Genomic DNA, 23,929 nt, shown 5'->3' with positions numbered 1-23,929 from the left:
TGTATATTTTGTTTGTTTGATGTTTGACGCCACTCATCAATATTCCAGATGCATGGCCGCAGTCTGAAAATAAGTTTGGAACAAACAATCCAGTGATCAATAGCATGAACATCGATCTATGCAACAGGGATGCGATAACATGTGCCAACCAAGCGAGCTAAACCACCTGATCCTGTAAGTCGCCTCTTACGACAAACTTAGGTTTTAACCCAAATCTACACTAAAACTGGTCATAAAACACATGTAACTGTACAAACAACAAACAAGTCCTCAACGGTCATCTGTCATATGTCCGATTGTTCCATTGCCCACGCCAAGGAATGGTCGTAGCGTGTAGGTCCAATCACATATGTCATCTCATCGGACAAAAGTACAGGAGCTTTCTTTGAACTGTTTGGCAAATAAGGAGTTTCATAATGCAATCGAAAAAGCTCAGTAATCATATCATTATGAAAGGAAGGGTATTACATTCTGGGGTGATATGCGAAGTTGTATGATTGTCTGACAATTTAGAAAATGATTATTTCATTTACAACATATTAAGAACATTGTGCAAACACACTAATTTCGTGCAAGGCCCTTTTATGATGAGCAAGAGAACATGGTCGGGGAAAAAGTCAACATTTACAGTGTAACGTACATTTCAGTGATAACGATAAAAACCAAATTGAAAGTAGTTCTGATATTGTTTAAAATTCAAATGCACGCTCCACAGTGAGCAATGAGCAGATGACAATCACGATATATCGACAGACAAATAACACTGACGACAGATTTCGATCTGCTCAACCAAGGGCGACAACCGACGCACTAGGATGTTTCATCAGAACGACTGTGTTACGAACAGAACATGGATTAGCCGGATTTAGCTTTTTCATGACGTTCAAGTCAGACAGGTTTTTGGGGGGTTGTTCATTATTGGTGTGGATTGGGATCACTGTGACTGGCAGAACTCCGTTACATGTTATTCATGGACACGTCACCAGGCAATACCTCCTTGACAACAATCTGTAGGCGCCCATACCTACCTACCTAGCTGCATTCATCCTTGTTTTGGTTGTGTGCCATCAGGGATTCGAACCCACACTCTCAGATTGAGTTACCTCATCACCAGCACACAAAGTCAGCGATGTGCCCAGTCCGGGGGACCACGAAAAGGAATTCTAAAAAAGAGGAGTATTTGTGTACCCCTCTGACAAGTGAACATTGGCACCACTCCCAGGGCAGAAGGGTATGAATACATAATGCCATCTAGAAACTGGGCAGATGAAACATCTGTTCACTACGGCAAATTCACCACATTCGAGATAGCATGCGAATATATACTCATGCCAATAATGGTTGTCACCCCCTCTCCTCCCCCTCCCCCAATTAAAAAATTGAAGGGGGTGACAACCATTATTGGCATGAGTATATGTACATTTATGACGCGGGCGTGTCGAAGCTGTGGACGCCTACTTCTGCGTGTTATCCACGTTCCAGTTTGAGTCCTTCGTCGACTGTTCATGATTTATAGCACGGTATCATAGGTCATGGAAGAAGCACACATCTCACTCTTGACATTTTACTGGGATATGTTCGGGACATTTATGAGTGAACAATATGGCTATGTTTAGCTGCCATGTATTATTAGTTTATGAATCCAGCAGAGAGAGTTTGGATGGTAAAGCACATCAGGTCAGTTACCCCTCTACACGCAGCCCAGATAGTGAATGAGACTTATCACAGATAAGACAGCTTATTCATTGTCTTCATCAAAAAGGACAAGATTAGGTGTGTTGGCTTGGATATATCTGAGGCTCTATATGGGCCTATTCCACAACATGGACAGAGTTTTACCCTGGGTAGACCTCGGGATGAAAACCACACGCATGGCGAAGACGATTACAAGAGCAACGAGCCATGCCATCATGCCGTTTAAGATATGCATCCACTGACAAGGTGTCGGTTGAACAGTCTCAGCAAATATATTACATAATCTATATTTTATATCAACATTCTCCCCCAAAAATCACCTATTGGCGACTGGTCATGGAGGTGATTGTTCATGGGCAGGAAAATGTCGTCTGTTTCAGTTTTAAGGCCAGCAGGCAAATGAGTGGGTTGGATTGCTATTTTGGTTAACACGTTGCATGTGTACAAGGTGCCATGTTTTCCCGACAACCTATCCTTAAGTGGCTGACTACGTGCAAACTTAGTGAATGACTTCACTGCCAAACATTCCCATGAATCAACCTCAACGTTGATATTCTGTACATAGCTGTGGAAATCCTTGCTTTTATCACGAGTCGTGACGTGCATCACTGGAACATCATCAGATAAATCAGTATGTGTAAGAGTACACAATGTCCAATTGTAAAACTAACCATCTGTTCTCTATGTACCGGCTTCTGGGTTAATCTTCGCGTTTTAACGGGACGAAAAACAGGTACGAACATAACGTTCCATTCCAGCCAAACATACTAAATTGCAATACTTTAAGTTTCAAATCATCTTTCATATTAATGAGAACAAATATGTTGCAAAGTCAAACACATAGGAAGGCAACAAATCATGTAGCCACTGTCACTGATCCTGCCGAATATTACTTCTGGTATTAAAATGAGTGCTTTCTGTTGTCGAAACGGCGGTGTCCGAGTTTCTTTGATTGTTGACTGGGTGCTGACGACAAAGTGCTTTGCTCTGAGAGAGTGGGTTCGAATTCTAGAATGAACTCATCCTTCAAATGTACTAAAAATTCTACATTAGTTAGTGTAATCCCAAATATAACATATGTTGCATTTGGCCACATTCTAACTGCCATTGCCGTGTTCCTGGCCTACCGGCAATGTGAGCCGTGCCATGTTACGCCTGTCAGATGGAGACAGGAAATACATGTTATCAATCTTCCATTATTGTAGAAGTTGCGGTGTCTCAGGGGGTTAGATCGCCGACTTTGTGTGCTGGCGATTATTGGTGCCTTGCTTTGAGAGTTTGTGTTCGAACCCTGGATAGAACATAACCCCCGAGTATAATAGAATATATGGTATATTTGTCTGACATCACCGACAGGGATATAGTCGTTATATATCATTTGATAGATTATTGGAACAAGAAATGCATATAAGGATCCCGTTTTTCTTCCGGGACCATGTTCACATGATTTTGTCTTTTCACAACCCTTTGTATATTCTACTGTCATTATCACATTTCTAAAATGATTTGGTAGATCATGCACAAAGGTTCCTTGACTTGATGGCTCTCACCGTATCTCCACAGTGTGGACTCCAAGTACCAATTGTGTATAAACTGATGAACTGAAAACAAGGGCGATACATCCTTGTATGATGTGTAATTGCGAAATGAATCAATAAGTAAATGTACTCGTGTTTGTTTGCACTGTGTACATTTATAATCATATTTGACGTGGTGCTTCACTATGTGTTCAGGAAGCACCAACCTGTACGTCTGGATGTGTGCTCCGATATCCTGTTGTGAGTTATCCGTCAAGGCAAACACGGACTGACAGGTTCCAAAGATCAAACGTTTTGATAAAGATATATTATATAGGTAAGTAATTAAAAAATAAACACAAACAATCACGCGTGTGTATGTATACGAGTTTTATATGACGGGGTTAAGGCTGGTAATGGAAGACATAAACTTGGCCCTGAGAATACGCTGGTATAAAAATGTACAAACTGCCATCTTGTTTTAGGTCCTCAACGGTCATCTGTCCGACTGTTCCCTTGCCCACGTCAAGGAATGGTTGTAGCGTGTAGGTCCAATCACGTATGTCATCTTTTGCAGCACTTAGTATATATGCGCGACCGTCATCATCACCGGACAAAAGAACTGGAGCTTTCTTTTGACTGTTTGGCAAATAAGGAGTTTCAAAGTATAATCATATTATCTCAATTTGTATGCTCTGTGCGCGTATCTTTAGGATGTCTTAATGTCTAGACGGCATAGGCATTTCGTGGTTAGCTTTTGGTAAACCTATTTCAAACATGTAGGTTTCATACAGTAGGTCACTTGATAAGAGGGAGATTTGTAACGCCGCGTTTTACAGTGTTTCAGTTTTATCACGACATGTCTTTTACTTAACCGACGAGGTGGGGTTTTGGGCTGACACACCAAGAAAAGACCACCACTGCACCACTGAGGAAGATCGGGAAGGTCACACAAAGAGGTAACAAGCGTGTCCAAACCTAAATGTTCACTATAATAGTATGAGGACGTCAAGATCAAGGCTGAAGTTGTGTCTGATGAGATTTATAGCACATACAGTATCTTAACCACAACGAAGAAATGAATGAGTGAGTATGGTTTTACGCCGCTTTTAGCAATAATTGCCAGCAATATGACGGCGGCGGCCACCAGAAATGGGCTTCACACATAGTACCCATGTGAAGAGTCGAACCCGGGTCTCCAGCGTGACGAGAGAGAGAGAGAGAGAGAGAGAGAGAGAGAGAGAGAGAGAGAGAGAGAGAGAGAGAGAGAGAGAGAGAGAGAGAGAGAGACAGAGAGAGAGACAGACAGACAGACAGAGAGAGACAGACAGACAGACAGAGAGAGACAGACAGACAGAGAGAGACAGACAGAGAGACAGAGAGACAGACAGACAGACAGAGAGAGAGACAGACAGACAGAGACAGACAGAGACAGACAGACAGACAGACAGACAGACAGAGAGTGCATCTGTGCGTGTGTGCGTGTGGTCAAGTTTTAGCAAGTGCAAGTGGTGGGCAATTTGTGGCTCTCTTCAATTCACACTGTGCACTAAGCTCAGCTAAAAGGTTCCAGGGCGCTTAGGAAGTAGTTTTTAACAAACGCAGTACAAACAATTTTCTGATATCCAGATAAACTAATGGAAGTAGTAGGCAAACCGTCAAATAGCTAGAGAATAACACCCGAGTGTCTTTTGATATCAAATATATGATCACAAGTTGATAAAGTAACAAATACCCAAGGCTTGCCGAGGATATTTTACTTTTATCAACGAGTGATGATATATTTGATATCAGAAGACACCAGGGTGAGATTCTATTTATCATCAAAAATCATTCCTCATTAGTTTTCAATAAAAAAATGTACATCTCTGAACACAGTACTGCCATTAGACTTGCAGTGCAGTGATGTCATGTCATTGTGACGTCATCAAGTTCATGACGTCAGGGCATTGTGCAAAATCTACTGTCAAAGCGATATCTCCAGGAGATATTACTTGTGATCTCACACAAGCAATATCTCATGTGAAACACAGTTTTGGATGATAAATATGTTTCTACTTTAGTTTAGTATCCAAGAATAATTTTATTTCCCTCATCGTGTGTTTACTTTTAAATGTGCAATATTCGTTCATGGGTTATACTGGTACACGTGTACGACACCCTGGTCATATGCAGGAACAAATATATCCAACTTGTAATCTTCATTCACATCTTCAACAGTTATTTGTCCCACTGTGCCCTGACCCACATCGAGAAAAGGACTGAGATTATATGTCCAGTCATAGGAAGTACACAGGAGGACGTAGGCACGCCCGTCGTCATCACCGGACACAATGAATGGCCGCTTGTATGGGCTACGTAAACACAGGAAACGTCGCTGTTATTTTGGACTGAACAAGAGGAACAGATTCATGCTTACTGAACAAAAGTCTGTCACACAACAAAGTTCCACAATATATCGGGATATCGATGCTATGAAGAGTATATTTAAACTAGGTGTCGGACATGATAGTGATATTAAAATGAACATGGTTAGACATAGGCCAAATTGAATAATGTACTTTTCCCGATTTTATCCCAGTTGATCTTTCAGTTTGTGAGCTTATGTAATGTAATGTAAACCCCTCCCTGATCAGTCAGTCACCCCCTTCTTAAAATTCACGGAGAAAAACATTGTTTTTACCAAATTTGTATGCTTCTATCCGACATGACGAACGTAGAGGGAAACTTCCTACTTTGACCCATAAGGAAGCAAATATGCCGACCACATGTATAAGTGCATATCTCTCCTTAGAAGTTGCCGATAATTCGTCAGTGTGAAAGCAGATGTGATGTGATGTTTGCTGAGAGCTCTATGTGAAACGCTGGACTAATTATTTTGATAATTGTGTGAAATTACACGCATCGGTGACTAGAATGTTGTCTGAAAACGAGTGTTCCTAGGCTTTGGTTTCAGGTGATCAACTGCCTTGCGTTTGAAAGCTGTTTGTGACATATATCACTGATTGGGCAGGTTGGGCGAACACATATAATCCTTGTTGATATTGATTCATGCTCACTGTATATTCCGAATCTCACAATGGATGTTGCTTTCAGCAGAGATTTCTTTTGGGTTAGAAGTGGCGTTGTTACAATTAATTCATTTTTGTGTGTATTTATTGTTGATACGATTTTTCTCCAAACTGGAAAGTTTCAGAGCTAGTTGAAAACATTATAAGTGGTTAGAAGTTGAGTATTGCATATAAACAGAGTGAGTGAGTTGCGTTTTACGCCGCTTTTATCAATATTCCAGCAATATCACGGCGGGGGACACCATAAATGGGCTTCACACATTGTACCCATGTAGGGAATCGAACCCCGGCCTTCGGCGTGACGAGCGAACACTTTAACCAATTGGCTACCCTACCGCCCCGCATATAAACAGAACCATGAAACATATGTGTTGAGTCGCACAATCACTGAACATATACGATACTTCCCTGGAATTGAACACAAATGGCTCTGTAATAGCAATAAATAGCAGCCATATTGAAATGAGGATTAGAATCTTTCGAACAAATTGGGGTAGTGGAAGCAGCATGGGAAGTTCCAGCTGTTACTGTGGGGTCTGAGCAGGCGATATGACAGACAACGTTGGCATCAACGCGAGACAGGCGTGATTGATTCTCTCTGTTCCGTTACTGACCAAAGTTAATATTCAATTCTGCATTTTAAGATCAAATGCTGTGCCAGAAAGGTTCAAGACTGTATCTCAGTTCTGTTTAAGTGCCATGATACTTTAATAACAATTGGAAGTGAATATATGTGCCTTTCTATGTCAGTTACACATATCATAAACGGGCATTGTTCATGCTCTAACTGAACGCTAATCTAACTCTTTTCAAAATAATGTACTCATTTCTCAACATAAATATATGCATAAACAGGAATTTACTTACGGAACAATGTACTTGATGGGATACGCCGATCCAGGTGCTCCCTTTCCCATCCCTTCACTTCTTGGTTTAAAGCCCGATGCCAACAAATGCCGAGGAAATGTACCTGTCCTGAACACATAAATATATGTTTGTATGTTGTCTAACTCCGCCTTCAGCAGTATTCCAGTTATATGACGGCGGACCGTAAATATTCTGGGCCAGACAATCTTGTAATGGACAGCTTGCGCATCGATCTACGTAAATGGGATGAGATAACATGCATCAGCGAACCAGAACAACCTCGCTTTTAGTCACCTCTTACCAACAGCATGGGTTGCTGAAGATCAACCCTAACCCAGATCGTCACGGGATGCATACAGAGAGATTATTTTAAGTTTTAAGACAACTGGGTATATATGTTACTCAGCAAATGAAAATAGACAACTGATACAGAATGTAAGCCCCAGCTGACATTTTACCTGAAATCAGGGGGTATTTCATACGCCAGTACTGAACCATTCGTCGCGTCGTTGGTGGTAACCAAAAGGTCTAAGTAGCCGTCATTGCCTATGTCATTTACTGTGACATCGAACACTGCTCCTATAGTGTTGTCGATTACCTTGGACTTCACCTGGAAGGCAGATACAAATTAAAACTTTCAGCATCATTGCATTAGACACTTCTGTACTCCTTTGACCGCCATCTAAGAATATAATGACACATTAAGTGTGTGAAGGCAAAATGGGTAGTGGATCACCCAAGCCTTGTTCATCTACACATGTGTACTCAAGAGGTCACTTTCATTGTCATCTAATTAGACAGTGTGTCCATCGATCTCGTTGCTGCGTCACAGGAGAAACATCGTAAAAAAGATAATATTTCTGTACTTGTTGATGAGTGATTTGGCATAAAGGTTATAAGACATGTACTGGCCGGTCGGTCAGTGTAATGTGCTGGAGAGGGGTATCCGTCTTCTAGTGTACATGTGGCATGGTGGGCTTACACAATCAATCCGGCATAAGTCAGAACTTCTCGCTGTTCGTGTGAAACTATCTTGAAAAGTCAGTTACACATAATTTCATTTAACCTCAACTCACGTCCCTTGCAGGTGGTGAAACCGGCAGTAGATCTCGTTCACACTAGCGAATTCGTTTACTACCAGGAACACAACCCGAGGTAAGATCGAGGGATCATTGTTCGTGCTTTCAGTCACTCTTTGATGTTGCATAAATCAAATTGCTGATTCACTATGATAGGACAGTGCAAACATAAGGTAATCAGATTTCAAGGAAATCGTCTTGTTCTGTTTTTTTTTGCTACAATCAAGCAATATTTAGAGGTATTCACTTCTCAAGGTTGGCACACAAGTCCGCAAGACGCGCTGCTGAAACTAAAACGCTGTTTTACATTTTGTATTCATGGCTTCTATACATTACAAATGTTGAAATCGATGCATCAAATGTAATTTGTTGTGCACATTAAGTCTTGCCACTGAAACAATACAAATGCTATTTCCAAAAAGCCCACAAGAGAACCAACTACTCCCAAAATATTCTTCCCAGAAATATACATGACGCCTATAGAACAGTATTGTTGACAGTCCACGCCTTAACGAAGGATCGTTATGTGTACAGATTAGGAGATACTGTATCGTAATTCAAATCTAACCCAAAAGAAAGCTTCTGGACGTACTTATTTCCATTTTCTTCTTTAATATATACTATTAAAAAAAAGTAAGGGATATTCCATGCCAGGTACGTATGATTGTATGTGGATTTAGAAAAAGATTATTCCATTCACAAAGTGTTATGAATTTCTTTCAGACGTTTTTCTTGATGTGCATGTGAACATAGTCTGAGCAAAATTAGAAGTTACAAAGAAACTTGTCAGCGCGGGGCTGTACATTTCAATGATATAACCTGACTGAAAGTTGATCTGATATTGTTTTAAAGGACATGTTGAATAAACTTCTTAATATAAGTGAAGAGGTCAAACAAATTTCTGATTTTAGTGCTATCTGAAAAGCACCGAACAACTGCCCTAATCCCACGACCTGCCCATCGAAAACCCGACTTTGGCCGTGACGTCATAGAATGCTTCTTGGTTCATAGTCCATTACTGTACATGGAAATCTAGAGATTTTCCGTTATTCATGGTGAAAAGTAGACGCAAAAACGCGTGGATTTGTCCCAGGTCCTCTCACAAAGGTACAAAGTTGTCATTTCTCTAGATACCATGCGCAAAGACCGATTTAGCCGGGAGGAAAAAAGTGGGTACAGCGAAGGGTACAGGTGGTGAAGAGGAATAGAATCTCACGTCACGGGCCTTATCGTGTTCCTTGAATTTTGAGATTTTGAACCATTTACGACATATTTTGCCAAAGTTTTGCTATTCGTGATCGCGACGTTAAACCCTATTTCACAGCACCCTACATATATACTCATGGAAACGAATAAGGGAACACATAAAGGTACAAGTGTTCCTTTATTTATTTCCAGATTTTCACCCACAGTGCAATACATACCTTATGAGGAAACCTGGAAAAGAATAAAGGACACTTGTACTTTCACGTGCCCCCTAATTCGTTTCCAATTATAACCAAAGTTACTGGTCGTTCATGCTCATGATATCAGATATATTGTCATGCACCATACAGAATCCATAGGCACACAGGCGTTTGTTTTGGCACAGTTGCGTCTCACATATACATAATGCCTCAAAATAAACTCTGTGAGAAGGTACTCTCGGACTAAACTTCATCAAACTAAACTCTGGGAGAAGGGATTGGAAAAGAAATGGAACGAGATTGTTCCATTAGTGTGAGTGTTTGCATCCATACCCGTAATCCGTAGATATATATCTACTTCCCATATGCAGCTAACGGCAAACCATTTATGGCGGGTTTGATTCAGAAAATATCTTGACACCAGTAACGTCGTCGTTGACATATATTAGACTGGGTATGCTTGTCTGTAACGACTGGGTATGCCTGTCTGTGACGACTGGGTATGCCTGTCTGTGACGACTGGGCATGCCTGTCTGTAACGACTGGGTATGACGACTGGGTATGCCTGTTTGTGACGACTGGGTATGCCTGTCTGTGACGACTGGGTATGCCTGTCTGTAACGACTGGGTATGCCTGTTTGTGACGACTGGGTATGCCTGTCTGTGACGAGTGGGTATGCCTGTCTGTGACGACTGGGTATGCCTGTTTGTGACGACTGGGTATGCCTGTTTGTGACGACTGGGTATGCATGTCTGTAACGACTTGGTATGCCTGTCTGTAACGACTGGGTATGCCTGTCTGTGACGACTGGGTATGCCTGTCTGTGACGACTGGGTATGCCTGTTTGTGACGACTGGGTATGCCTGTCTGTGACGACTGGATATGCCTGTCTGTGACGACTGGGTATGCATGTCTGTGACGACTTGGTATGCCTGTCTGTGACGAGTGGGTATGCCTGTCTGTGACGACTGAGTATGCCTGTCTGTAAGGACTGGGTATGCCTGTTTGTGACGACTGGGTATGCCTGTTTGTGACGACTGGGTATGCATGTCTGTGACGAGTGGGTATGCTTGTCTGTAACGACTGGGTATGCATGTCTGTGACGACTTGGTATGCCTGTCTGTGACGAGTGGGTATGCTTGTCTGTGACGACTGGATATGCCTGTCTGTGACGACTGGGTATGCATGTCTGTGACGACTGGGTATGCCTGTCTGTGACGACTGGGTATGCCTGTCTGTGATGAGTGGGTATGCCTGTCTGTGACGACTGGGTATGCCTGTCTGTGACGACTGAGTATGCCTGTCTGTGACGAGTGGGTATGCCTGTCTGTGACGACTGAGTATGCCTGTCTGTGACGAGTGGGTATGCCTGTCTGTGACGACTGAGTATGCCTGTCTGTGACGACTGGGTATGCCTGTCTGTAACGACTGGGTATGCCTGTCTGTGACGACTGAGTATGCCTCTCCGTGACGACTGGATATGCCTGTCTGTGACGACTGGGTATGCCTGTCTGTGACGAGTGGGTATGCCTGTCTGTGACGACTGAGTATGCCTGTCTGTGACGAGTGGGTATGCCTGTCCGTGACGACTGGGTATGCCTGTCTGTAACGAGTGGGTATGCATGTCTGTGACGACTGAGTATGCCTGTCCGTGACGACTGGGTATGCCTGTCTGTGACGACTGGGTATGCATGTCTGTGACGAGTGGGTATGCCTGTCTGTGACGACTGAGTATGCCTGTCCGTGACGACTGGATATGCCTGTCTGTGACGAGTGGGTATGCCTGTCTGTGACGACTGAGTATGCCTGTCCGTGACGACTGGGTATGGCTGTCTGTGACGAGTGGGTATGCCTGTCTGTGACGACTGGGTATGTCTGTCTGTGACGAGTGGGTATGCCTGTCTGTGACGACTGGGTATGCCTGTCTGTGACAGCATAACAACGATCCAGCAATCGTTCTCTTACAATATATGTCACTTCCTGTGACAAGCACAGGCTAACTAGAATTGGTGTGGGGGAATGTAACATTAGTGTATCCGGGTGTTGAATACATTGGAGGATGCGCTAAAGGTGATCTCACTGTCTCTTTATGCCGTTGAGTTTTTTATCATGATCAACAATAAAGCCAATGGTCTGATTCCGGCAAAAAATGTGTTTCAACGGTTTTTTACAGTTTACAAAATAAAGCACATGGCCACAAACCAAAGGACAAACGAATAAAGAAGAATTCTGTTCTGTAAATATGCACCTACCGCCCAGTATGTGTCTGTTCAACGACAGTTGCTTTGTGATTTTGGTTTCAAGACGGGTGTTTGGGTTGCTACTTTGAGTTTCCACGTGATTTTCATTTCTGAGGACATATGTCTTTCAAAACTGGTTCCCCGAAACTACAGAACGAAGTGTGTGTACGTTCAAAAATGTCTTTCTTGAAGAAAATAATTTGTATTCTTCTTTTGCTCTGTTTTATCTCGAACATTTTCCATAAAAGGATCCCGTCTTAAAATGTTCTGACCAGAGCAAGGTGTGCATGATGAATCAAAGTTCTCCTTAATTGCAGGACAAAGTTCACCCGAAATGGCCTGGGTCAAGAAGTGTTGAGTTTTACCAGAAGAGTGAATAACAAAACAAGGAAGGTTTTACTGTGCATACGTTGATTTCAAAAAGGCTTTCGATATGGTTAATAGACAAAAGCTTTTATTTCTCCTTTTAAATAATGGTATACATGGAAATATATTTAATATTCTCAAAGATTTGTACAATAAGGTGAAGTCTGCAGTTGTTATTGGTGGAAATAAATTATCTGATTATTTTGTTTGCTCTACAGGAGTTAGACAAGGTTGTGCTCTTAGCCCCCTGTTGTTTTCGATATTTATCAAGGAACTCTCGGAAACAATGAGTCAAACTTTTGACAATGGTGTATTTATATCAGAGGAAATGTATAATGTGTTATCATTACTATTTGCAGATGATCTAGTATTAGTGGCTGATACCCCTCTGAAGTTGCAAAAACAGCTAGATTTCCTACATAATTATTGTTTGAAATGGGGCATGGAGATCAATCTCGACAAAACAAAAGTGATTGTCTTCAGAAACGGGGGACCATTATCACGATATGAAAAGTGGACTTATAATGATGAACAAATAGAAGTAGTTAATGCATATAAATATTTGGGTATCATGATGACCCCTAAGCTTGTATGGACAAGAGCCTGTACCGTTTTATCGCAACAAGCAAACAAAGCCTTATTCCCTTTGAAATGTCTTATTCGCAAATATAATATAGATATTACAGATGCCTTTAAGATATTCGATGCGAAAATTGTACCGATTTTAATGTATGGTAGCGAAATATGGGGATTCAAGGAAATGAAGCAGCTAGAAATTGTTCACCGATCATTTTGCAGATATTTATTAAATGTTAGTAAGTCATTTCCTAATGCTGCTTTGTATGGTGAGTGTGGGAGATATCCATTATATGTGAAATCATACAAGAATTGTATAAGATACTGGCTGAAATTAATCACCATGCCGTCATATAGATATCCTCACCAATCGTATCTTATGATGAAACAATTGTGTAATAGAAAACGGTCTAATTGGGCAACTAATATAATGCATCTATTATTTACTTATGGGTTTGGCCATGTATGGATTCAACAAGGGGTAGGGATATTGATATGTTTTAAATATTTTAAAGAAAGAGTGATTGACTGCGCCAGGCAAGATTGGCATTCTGAGCTATCTGATAGAACGTCATTACAATTCTACTCTTTTATAAAACATTCACTTTCTCCAGAATTGTACATATACAATGTTAAAGATATCAAATATAGAAAAGCGCTTCTCTTATTTAGATGTTGCTTCAACCGATTAGGCATACAGTGTATTAGAAAAGACTTAAGTGATTATCAAGATAAAGATTCTATGTGTTCTCTTTGTAAAGTTACCGAAGATGAATGTCACATTATTTATCATTGTCCTCTGTACAAAGAATTTCGTAATGATGTTCCATGTATATCCACTCATACCAAAAATATCGATAATTTAAAATCATTATTGATTTCTACTGATTGTACCCACTTGTTTATGCTGGGAAAATATCTGTATAATGTGTTTCGCATAAGAGGAGAATATCTTTGATCTTTGAAACTCATGCTGGCAATTAATGAACAAAAAAATGTAACAATGTATTATGGGTCATATGGCCTTGAAAACAATAAAGCATTGATTGATTGATTGAATAACAAAAGACGTGACAGCCTATCATTCCTGTGGGTGAATCCAGTAATACTTACATCACCACTATTCATCCAGTTACCACTTTCAGTCCAATACACAGAGAGACTCTTCGTAAAAAACTGTGCAGTGAAGATGCAGCTCCTGGTTCCATTCGGAGTTTTGAGCCTGGAGAGATGTGATAGATATATATACTTCACGGCAATCAATCTATTTAACAGGTGAGAAATTTGACTGTTCAGTCACTATTTTCAAAAGATCTATGTACACCTTTACTCATATTTCCACTTCTCTCCGTCTGAATTTCAACCTTTTTGGAGTGACACTCTCGGCATTCAAGAAAACGGAGGCCACCACTTGTCCAGCTGATGCTATAGCTGTGCTTGTTTTAGTGGTGGTGTGATGTACAAGTTGCATGCTTCTCTCGAGGGTAATACGACGGCTGTACACCTCTTTGTAGCACGGCTACAAACATGCGTACATCAGACCGTATTACCCTAGGGAGACAACGTATTTAGGGACCGTTCATAATGTATGGCTTGGGGGGTGATGATGATTTTAAGGGGGGTGTGTGTGTCACCCATTTTGTTCTTGGGAGGCAGGGGGTCAGCAGTTATGTACACATGTACTAAGGGGGTCAGCAATTTTGTACATAGGAATATTAAAAGTTATGCTTAAAAATAATGGGAGGGTGGAGGGGTATTGATTTTGAAGATCGATAAACTCGCTACCGACTCTATCACATGTAAACAAAATGACATCTCCATCTTGACTTGATCTTTAAAATCAGTGAACCATATTCTCAAAAGCTTTAAACTGCTATAAAAATGGTTAATTATGTTTAAGTTGAGTGTGCAAACGATTCAATATATAAAATAGTTTAAATAAAGCAGTGAAATTCGGTAAAATAAATGTGTACATAGTGAACTCAAAACCAGCTAATAGAACGGTTATCGAACTCCGAGCACTGCATGCGTCATATTATGACGTCGTATGATTGTTAGCGATACAGCTTCTCGGTGGAGAATTTGGCGGTTACCGTGACAGCGGGTAATATTTTTTCCAGTTGTCAACCTCCTGGGAGGGGTGACACGGAAACTTGTTAAAGCGACATTGACCAATGAAATTAAAGTATTACATGAAGGTAAGATAAAGTCTATTTTATAATCGGTCTTGGAACCCCCTGAGCTAATACTTTCAACATTGCCAAAGTTTTGTGAATATACTCTCTCATGAGAAATGCCACCCAAGCTAACAATAATTATTATGATGACTTCTCCACCCTACCGTGTGTTCTATGGATTATTTTCTATCTTGCTGACGTAAGAGGCCTTTCAACTTGGTGACCATCTTTGAAACTCTCACAACTACACTTAACATTGCTGTCCACCTCTTCAGGAGAACAAAGAATGGTCACTCTACCCTCGTGCTGCACTCCTGACTCCATACATGGCTTCTGGCCTCCAAGCCATCTCTGTGCAATACCAGATCACTGCGCGTGGGGCTCACCAGTCCCCGAAGTCCAAACTACAGATACCAGATGTCTCAGATCAGTTGAGAGCCAGACATGGCCATCTTGGTAGCCCACGTCAGTAGCTATAACGACAAGGTTCTTCAAACCGTGAAGACGAAATATAACAGGGCTGTTACTACCTGCCCATTTCTTAACAGATGTAGTTACATATGTATTAAGGAGCGCTATGAAACTATAAGATTACAAAGGATGCTATGTGTTGCGTTCATTAATTTCACTTAACCCTTTGAAATGTAGAAGTCACGTAATGATGATAAGGTCATGTCGACCATCATAGATGTGTTTACCTTATACATTGTACGACAGAGCAGTAAATGGAAGGTTAAACTTCATACCTCATTCATATAAAGACTGCAATGGTGTTAGAGGGAGACTTCCAGTGTACGCAGCATCATTATTCTAACATATGAAACATTGCTGCGTCTATTATCAATGTTGTGCCTAAGGTATTATACATATTTATCTGTACCGATGATCCTTCAATGAATCATCATTTAATGGTGTCGGACGCAGGTTTCCAGCTTTGTGTCATGGTAGACATAGTACGTTGACGGTTTAGACTAACAGTCGAAAATAAAGTTAAAACGCTTTGATAATCTTTTCATCATTTTTAAAAAAAATAGATAAAGCGCACGTTCTTCACACTATCACAGGAAACAAGAGTACATTATCGCCCGGCTTAACAGGGGGGAATGTTACACTTAGTGTAGTGAGGATGACATAAATGAAAGTCTTAGAACACATGTATATTCCTGTCTTTGTAATGAGACCTGTCGATAATTTCATCTATTACATGGCTATTACTTTTACGTCAAAAGCTAAGGAGGCTGACCAGATGTACCGAATGGTTTAACGACGCTTTGAACATTACTTTAATACTAGCACGGCATGTCACACGTGTATATACAAACTCATGCACATTTGGACAGAGCATCATATCGTAGGACTAATAATGTTAAATTATTCAACATAACACAGACATAGTATACCTATAATATTGAAAGTACACATCAGGTCCTTTGGCGATAACATGGGGAGTCCACCCAGGGCGCACAGTTGGCGTGGAAGGATTTTCGTACCACAGAAGCTCCCCTTCCTCAGATCCTATATAATCCAGAATACAATACATGACCACATCATAAACGATAATTATAATACAAATTACAAAACATATTATTTCAAAAGTCTTCAAATCCTCAATCGAAGCCTGTTGAAACGTAATAACTTATTTTGCAAAAATGCCATTTAACGCCAACTTTTACCATGTATAAACTAGTTGAACATTACATCACATTAAGCCACTGTACCAAACAAAGGTTTCCTAGCTCGGCACGTCAAGGCGTCGTAGTCACCATCATTGTCCATATCCACCCACTGCACTCTGTGGTAAAACCAGTCCTCGCCAGACTCCTCCGTGATCCGCACCGGGGCACCCACTGCACTTCCACTAATATTCACCAGTTTTATTCCACCTTTTGTCTTGAAAGGAACAAGGAATCCATCTGGGATTGCAACCATGCTGCTGTTGAAAACGTTCTCTGTTAAGGGAAACCGATCACTTGCTTTTAAATAGATACCCGAATAGAAACAATATGTTTGATGAGTGTTACTACCATAGTTCGGAATACATCATGTCCGGCTGTATACCTGGTTTGAATAGCCGTATCTCCACGACAGTTCAACTCTATGTATCTTGTGCCATCCTAGTGGGACAGGCCACGCTCGTGCGGAACCTCTCGTCTCAACATATCGATGAGTGATATGTTAATGCTACGACACGTATACGTATTATTGACTAGTGTGAGTATTAATTACTGAAATCCCCACCAGCTACATGTAGTTAAGTAATTAATACTCTTCACATTAGTCAATACGATTTTTTCTACATTTTTTCCTTTCCTTAATCAACGCTATAAACAAAGCAGCAACAAGACAAGGATTTAGTAATCTTAAATAAATTTCTTTTCCTGACAAACTTGTGATGAAAACGTTACTAAATTCGAAACGTAATGTTTCTGTTCACTGAATAATACGTATGCGTTTTAATGCAGTTCTCTTAGTACAGTCATTGGCGGCGACCTGGCTTTTCAAATTTCAACAATATTTAGACCTTACAGTACAATTACGCCAGAGATTTAACGGGATTTGGAATAGTTTTCTTTGCCTATGTTTTGAGTGGTTACATCCTGTTCTACTATGGCGACCATACCATCTACGACTCAATGTTCACAATCTTCACCTATATGTTGGGTAAGAACAATATGGCGAGACTGATGCTAATAGCTCCCATCTTCATCTTTGTCTTGCTGACGATGTTTCAGGCCATCATGAACAACAGCATGACCGTGGTTCGGGACCATTTGAAGAAGAAACCTCCGCCATATGACTTAGTGAACGTTGTCATGAACATCTACCGAGCACTCATCAGAGACTGGCTCTCAGACAACTTCAAGAATCAGACGAACGTGGTACTTGTAGAAGAACACCGCCAATGACCGACGTATCGGGCACTTCGCAAACTGCCAGACCAGCTGGAGCTAGCTGACATGGAAAAAGGAGCGTTCCAAAAGACACGTGATGGCAAGTCATTAGACCTTCAGGGAAAACTCGACCAATTACCGTTAGAGGCAAGGATTCTGAGAGCACATGAGGCAAAGGAGTTTGGAGTACAGGAGAAACTGGGTATTCAGGATTTCAAGGACGAACTAAAAAGGAAGGGGCACGAAACAAGGGCAAACCGAAACAATGAACCTAGAGGTCTACGGGATGAGATAACCAATGTCAATCGAGAAAGCGGCAAGGCACAGACCGACCCGGGAAGAGAATCGGAGGAGAAACGTGGAGGACATGGCAGAGGCAGGATGAGGGAAAGGAACCTGGTGGACCGAGGTCACGTGATCCAAGGGCGCGCGAGCTCGGGCGTCATCAAGAACCTCAGAGAAGAAGGCAGTAGTTGTGAGAAGAAATGGTTTGGGTTTTACTCACCTGATTGGTTTAACACAAATAATTATTATTGTTTAATTTCAGTAAATGTTGCCATATACCCATAGTGACTTGACATAAACACATTACTGCTCTAATAATACAAAGTGATACAAAGGCAGGATCATGAATGTAAGTTTATGTTGTGAGACATAACTTACGTGTAACCAAACGGTTCCATCACTTACACGTAACCCAACAGATCCATCACTTACATGTAACCAAACAGATCCATCACTTACATGTAACCAAACAGATCCATCACTTACATGTAACCAAACAGATCCATCACTTACATGTAACCAAACAGATCCATCACTTACATGTAACCCAACAGATCCATCACTTACATGTAACCAAACAGATCCATCACTTACATGTAACCAAACAGATCCATCACTTACATGTAACCAAACAGATCCATCACTTACATGTAACCAAACAGATCCATCACTTACATGATCCATTAACCAAACAGATCCATCACTTACATGTAACCAAACAGATCCATCACTTACATGTAACCAAACAGATCCATCACTTACATGTAACCAAACAGATCCATAACCAAACAGATCCATCACTTACATGTAACCCAACAGATCCATCACTTACATGTAACCCAACAGATCCATCACTTACATGTAACCAAACAGATCCATCACTTACATGTAACCAAACAGATCCATCACTTACATGTAACCAAACAGATCCATAACCAAACAGATCCATCACTTACAAACAAGATCCATCACTTACATGTAACCAAACAGATCCATCACTTACATGTAATCCCCAACAGATCCATTACTTACATGTAACCCAACAGATCCAACACTTACATGTAACCCAACAGATCCAGACTTCCATGTCAAACAGATACATTACAACCAAACAGATCCATCACTTACATGTACCCAAACAGATCCATAACCATAATCCATCACTTACAACAGATCCAATGACATCACTTACATGTAACCAAACAGATCCATCACTTACATGTAACCAAACAGATCCATCACTTACATGTAACCAAACAGATCCATCACTTACATGTAACCAAACAGATCCATAACCAAACAGATCCATCACTTACATGTAACCCAACAGATCCATCAGATCCATCACTTACATGTAACCAAACAGATCCATCACTTACATGTAACCAAACAGATCCATCACTTACATACATGTCCAACTTACATGTAACCAAACAGATCCATCACTTACATGTTACCATGATCCATAACCAAACAGATCCATCCATAACCAAACTCCACATGTAACCAAACAGATCCATCACTTACATGTAACCAAACAGATCCATAACCAAACAGATCCATCACTTACATGTAACCAAACAGATCCATCACTTACATGTAATCCATCACTTACATGTAAAACAGATCCATCACACATTACCATGTCCATACCCAACAGATCCATCACTTACATGTAACCAAACAGATCCATCCATAACCAAACAGATCCATCACTTACATGTAACCAAACAGATCCATCACTTTAACCAAACAGATCCATCACTTACATGTAACCAAACAGATCCAACCAAACAGATCCATACATACTTACATGTAACCAAACAGATCCAAACTGATCCATCATTTACATGTAACCAAACAGATCCATCACTTTGTAACCAAACAGATCCATCACTTACATGTAATCCATCCAACAGATCCATCTTACTTACATGTTACCCAAACAGATCCATCACTTACATGTAACCAAACAGATCCATCACTTACATGTAACAAATGATCCATCACTTAACCAAACAGATCCATCACTTACATGTAACCAAACAGATCCATCACTTACATGTAACCAAACTGATCCATCACTTTTTACCATGTCCAACCAAACAGATCCATCACTTACATGTAACCAAACAGATCCATCACTTACATGTCATGTAACCAAACAGATCCATCACTTACATGTAACCAAACAGATCCATCACTTACATGATCCATCACTTACATGTAACCAAACAGATCCATCACTTACATGTAACCAAACAGATCCATCACTTACATGTAACCAAACAGATCCATCACTTACACGTAACCAAACAGATCCATCACTTACATGTAACCAAACTGATCCATCATTTACATGTAACCAAACAGATCCATAACCAAACAGATCCATCACTTACATGTAACCAAACAGATCCATCACTTACATGTAACCAAACTGATCCATCATTTACATGTAACCAACAGATCCATCACTTACATGTAACCAAACAGATCCATTCGTGTTTGAACGTGTTATCTGTCAGACTGCATACCAACTACACACAATTCATGGTTACAATGTTTTCGAAAAGCGCAGTGTGATGTTTTCACGTCAAAATTATGTTTCTTTTATTGTCTAGTAAATGCAGTAGTATCGATGTATTATTTATAACTAAGCATTAAAATAACCTTTGAAATTAATTTTTAAAAAGGATTTTAAGCGAAAATCAAAAGGCGTATACAATATATTTTCACCGACCATCAAGATAAACTCAAAGTTCAGTTTAAGATGATATGGAGGTACCTTTCATCATAAGTGTTGTGTGTATGTTCAAATATTTTGTAATTTATAACCAAACAATATCACCCAAATAATATCCACATATGAGAATAAGGCGTCACAAAGGAGTTGAACCTAAACAATAATGTTACAACTGTTAACAGTGTTTTCCTCTCTATATATTCCTGTTGAAACTTATTGTCCGTTTTGTCTTTACTTTTCGGAATGAATTGAGTACGTTAAAAAAACAAGTCTCTCTACCACGTTTACACACAGTAATAATTGTAAACCCAGGTCTACTTGCATACAAATTATATTCGTAGCATTGATACTAAGTAGAATAATCATGTCCCGGCGTCTTGTCTGAGATTTCCAGACTTTAACCTAGTTTTGAACTTTGTCCGTGCAGTCTGTAACTGGAAGTATTGTTCGAGTGATAGTTTCAATATTCCCCCTCAAACATACCGCCACATAATATTGCCACTTGGTATTGACTTTAATGTACATTTACCAAAGCTTTGTTCACAGAGAAAATGTATCTCCACAGTGTGTTTTCTACGGGAGAGCTAATTGGTCTTGCTCTAGTCCACAGTTCTGCACAGGTACACGTTGTCACTCTTCAATACATGCAAGTAACGTGTGTTATATGTGGGATGGCTCTATCTCAGTAAAGTACAGATTCTAGTACTGTTGTTGGGTTGAGTGCCATCCGGCATTCGAACCAACACCTGCAAAGTCAGACACCTAATCGCCTACACACAGAGTCAGTCGTCTAACCCGCTAAGTCGGCCAACTGGTAGTCTAGACCACGGACTTGTGTCACCCTCTGATAAGTGTAAATTGGCATGGCTCCCACGGTTGAAAGCTATGAATACACAATGCCATTTAGAAAGTGCCCCATTGTCAAATGTAACACATGCTATATTTGGGATTACACTTTCTCTGTAATGTACAGATTCTAATACATTATAGTCACATCGGCAATATTTTAGCCATATCGTGACTAAATCAAGTTATAGATTTGTAATGATTAAAAGTAAATTATCAACACCTGTCAACGAAGGGCAGTAAAACAACTAGACTACCACAGCTATTAGTTAAAACTAGTAATTAAATCTAAAACGGTTTACCTATAGAAGGCAATACAAAATAAAAACAGGCTATAGATTGCCAACAGCCGAAGTTAAATCACCATACTAGGGACCAATATTAATGATATGATTATGAGTAAGTCGCGCCGAAACCGAGATTGTCTTGACACCTAATACGGATTCTCGCGATATTTATGAGTCTCACTTGTCATGTCTATGATGAACAACAGAAGCGCATTCGTAAATCATGTGAAGATTCCCACCCCATCAAACTCTCACAAAGTAAACACCTTTACAGATCAGTTATCTATCCCAATGTTACTGTAATAGAAACTAGAAACTAGACATACGTGGCACGCCTGATATCTCATTAGGCCAGGTGACCTTGTCCGTCAGTGTCTGCGGTGTGATACCTCCCACGTTGTCCATGTAACGCCCCACATCTCTTACGATGTATGCATAGTCCGTGCTGAAGGGAACACCATCGAAAGAGGTTATCAGCAAATCATAAGACGTTTTGTTAGTCTTCCTATCAACTGTTCGATATATGTTTGTAAAGGCAGCATTTTTTACCGGAAAAGACCCCACTTTTTGGGGGTTTACAGCCACGGCAAGTGTTGCCACACTAAGCAAGACCGCCGCAGTTACTATCATGGCGAATATCTGGAACACAACACCGATAAGATTCAGGAGTGTTTATATAGTCATCAGTGCGCCTATGTACCTTCTCGCTCACACCTGTTGATACATCTGCTTTTCATGAACCAGTTACCACGCACAAATCTCTGATAAAGCATTTGCAAGTTATGGGCTTATGAAACATGCTTTTGGTTTAAGGTTAGACTAAATAAGTAACCATAGGTTCCAGAATTGTAACGTATTTAACCCATTCAAAGTACCCATTGAGTTTTACGTTTAAACGACATTCGTTTGATAACTTCATTTGGAACATTATCGAAGAACAAACAGTGATGCTCGTGCACTTTCGCGTTTTGACGACGAGGGTCATGAAGTACATGGCACGTTCCGGGTCAGATGAACAATCCACATAAGACCAACTCCAGCATATCTAGTAATCCTGTAATCAATATGTGCCCATGTTGATTTACAAGTTGAGATACTCTGAGGAAGAAAGTACTAAATCAAACCTGTTTTCAGTTCATAGAATGTGATTGATCACAATAATCGCCGTTCATAAAGGGATCACGTATTGTGTTGATGTTAACAATATATCATTGGTACTTCCATGTGATTTCTTCCACATCTGCAGTTGTTTATAATAGTCAGCCTTCGTCGCGGACAGTGCGAGCGAGACAAGCCGCGCGTTGGGAAGCTGTTCAGCATGACAGGACTGAGACTGAGATTTGCCATCGGAAGCTGTTCAGCATGACAAGATTGAGAGTTGCCATGGGAAGATGCTCAGCATGACACGACTGAGCCGCCATTGGAAGCTGTTCAGCTCTGCAAGATTGAGCCGCCATGGGTAGATGTTCATCATTGCACGACTGAGCCGCCATAGAAAGATGTTCAGAATTGGAAGACTGAGAGCTGCCATGGGAAGCTGTTCAGCATGAGAAAACTGAGCCGTCATGGGAAGATGTTCAGTATTGAAAGACTGATCCGCCATAGAAAGATGTTCAGCATCGGAGCCGCCATGGGAAGAAACCGAACAGTGTTGCTGATATGGAGCGTTTATTAAGCACCTGGTGTAAATGTCACTGGGTAGAACATAATGATACAAAACTGACGACTGAAATGTAATATACTCACGGAAAAAGTAACGGTACTTCATATATACTTCAACTTATATATATTTACTATAAAATAAAATAATGCAACTTTCAACACAAATCCTCGACTTTAAGGGCGTGATTTGCGGTTACCAATTTGAGTGTATCATATT

General features: G+C 40.6%; 1 protein-coding gene across 3 annotated transcripts; it reads right to left on the bottom strand.

Moving 5' to 3' along the window:
- Window positions 1-1,022: 1,022 nt before the first annotated feature.
- LOC124285231 lies at window positions 1,023-22,685 on the bottom strand. Of its 3 annotated transcripts, none has more exons than XM_046721436.1 (7): window positions 22,377-22,685; window positions 16,714-16,944; window positions 16,396-16,510; window positions 13,932-14,040; window positions 7,609-7,760; window positions 7,151-7,258; window positions 1,023-1,163 (listed from the first exon to the last, which is right to left on the bottom strand). In XM_046721436.1, exons 1-7 carry the CDS (start codon window positions 22,678-22,680, stop codon window positions 1,124-1,126), a joined length of 1,059 nt encoding a protein of 352 aa, XP_046577392.1. In that variant the 5' UTR covers window positions 22,681-22,685; the 3' UTR covers window positions 1,023-1,123. The 3 variants fall into 3 exon arrangements, with proteins under 3 accessions (XP_046577392.1, XP_046577389.1, XP_046577390.1); XM_046721433.1 differs by lacking the exon at window positions 1,023-1,163 and adding an exon at window positions 3,586-3,851; XM_046721434.1 differs by lacking the exon at window positions 1,023-1,163 and adding an exon at window positions 5,276-5,566.
- Window positions 22,686-23,929: the final 1,244 nt, after the last annotated feature.

The sequence above is a fragment of the Haliotis rubra genome, unplaced genomic scaffold (assembly GCF_003918875.1).
Source record: "Haliotis rubra isolate DU_JTF1 unplaced genomic scaffold, ASM391887v1 Scf355, whole genome shotgun sequence".
Classification (NCBI taxonomy): domain Eukaryota; kingdom Metazoa; phylum Mollusca; class Gastropoda; order Lepetellida; family Haliotidae; genus Haliotis; species Haliotis rubra.
The sequence above is the reverse complement of the archived record's forward strand: the minus strand, read 5'-3'. Positions and strand labels throughout refer to the sequence as shown.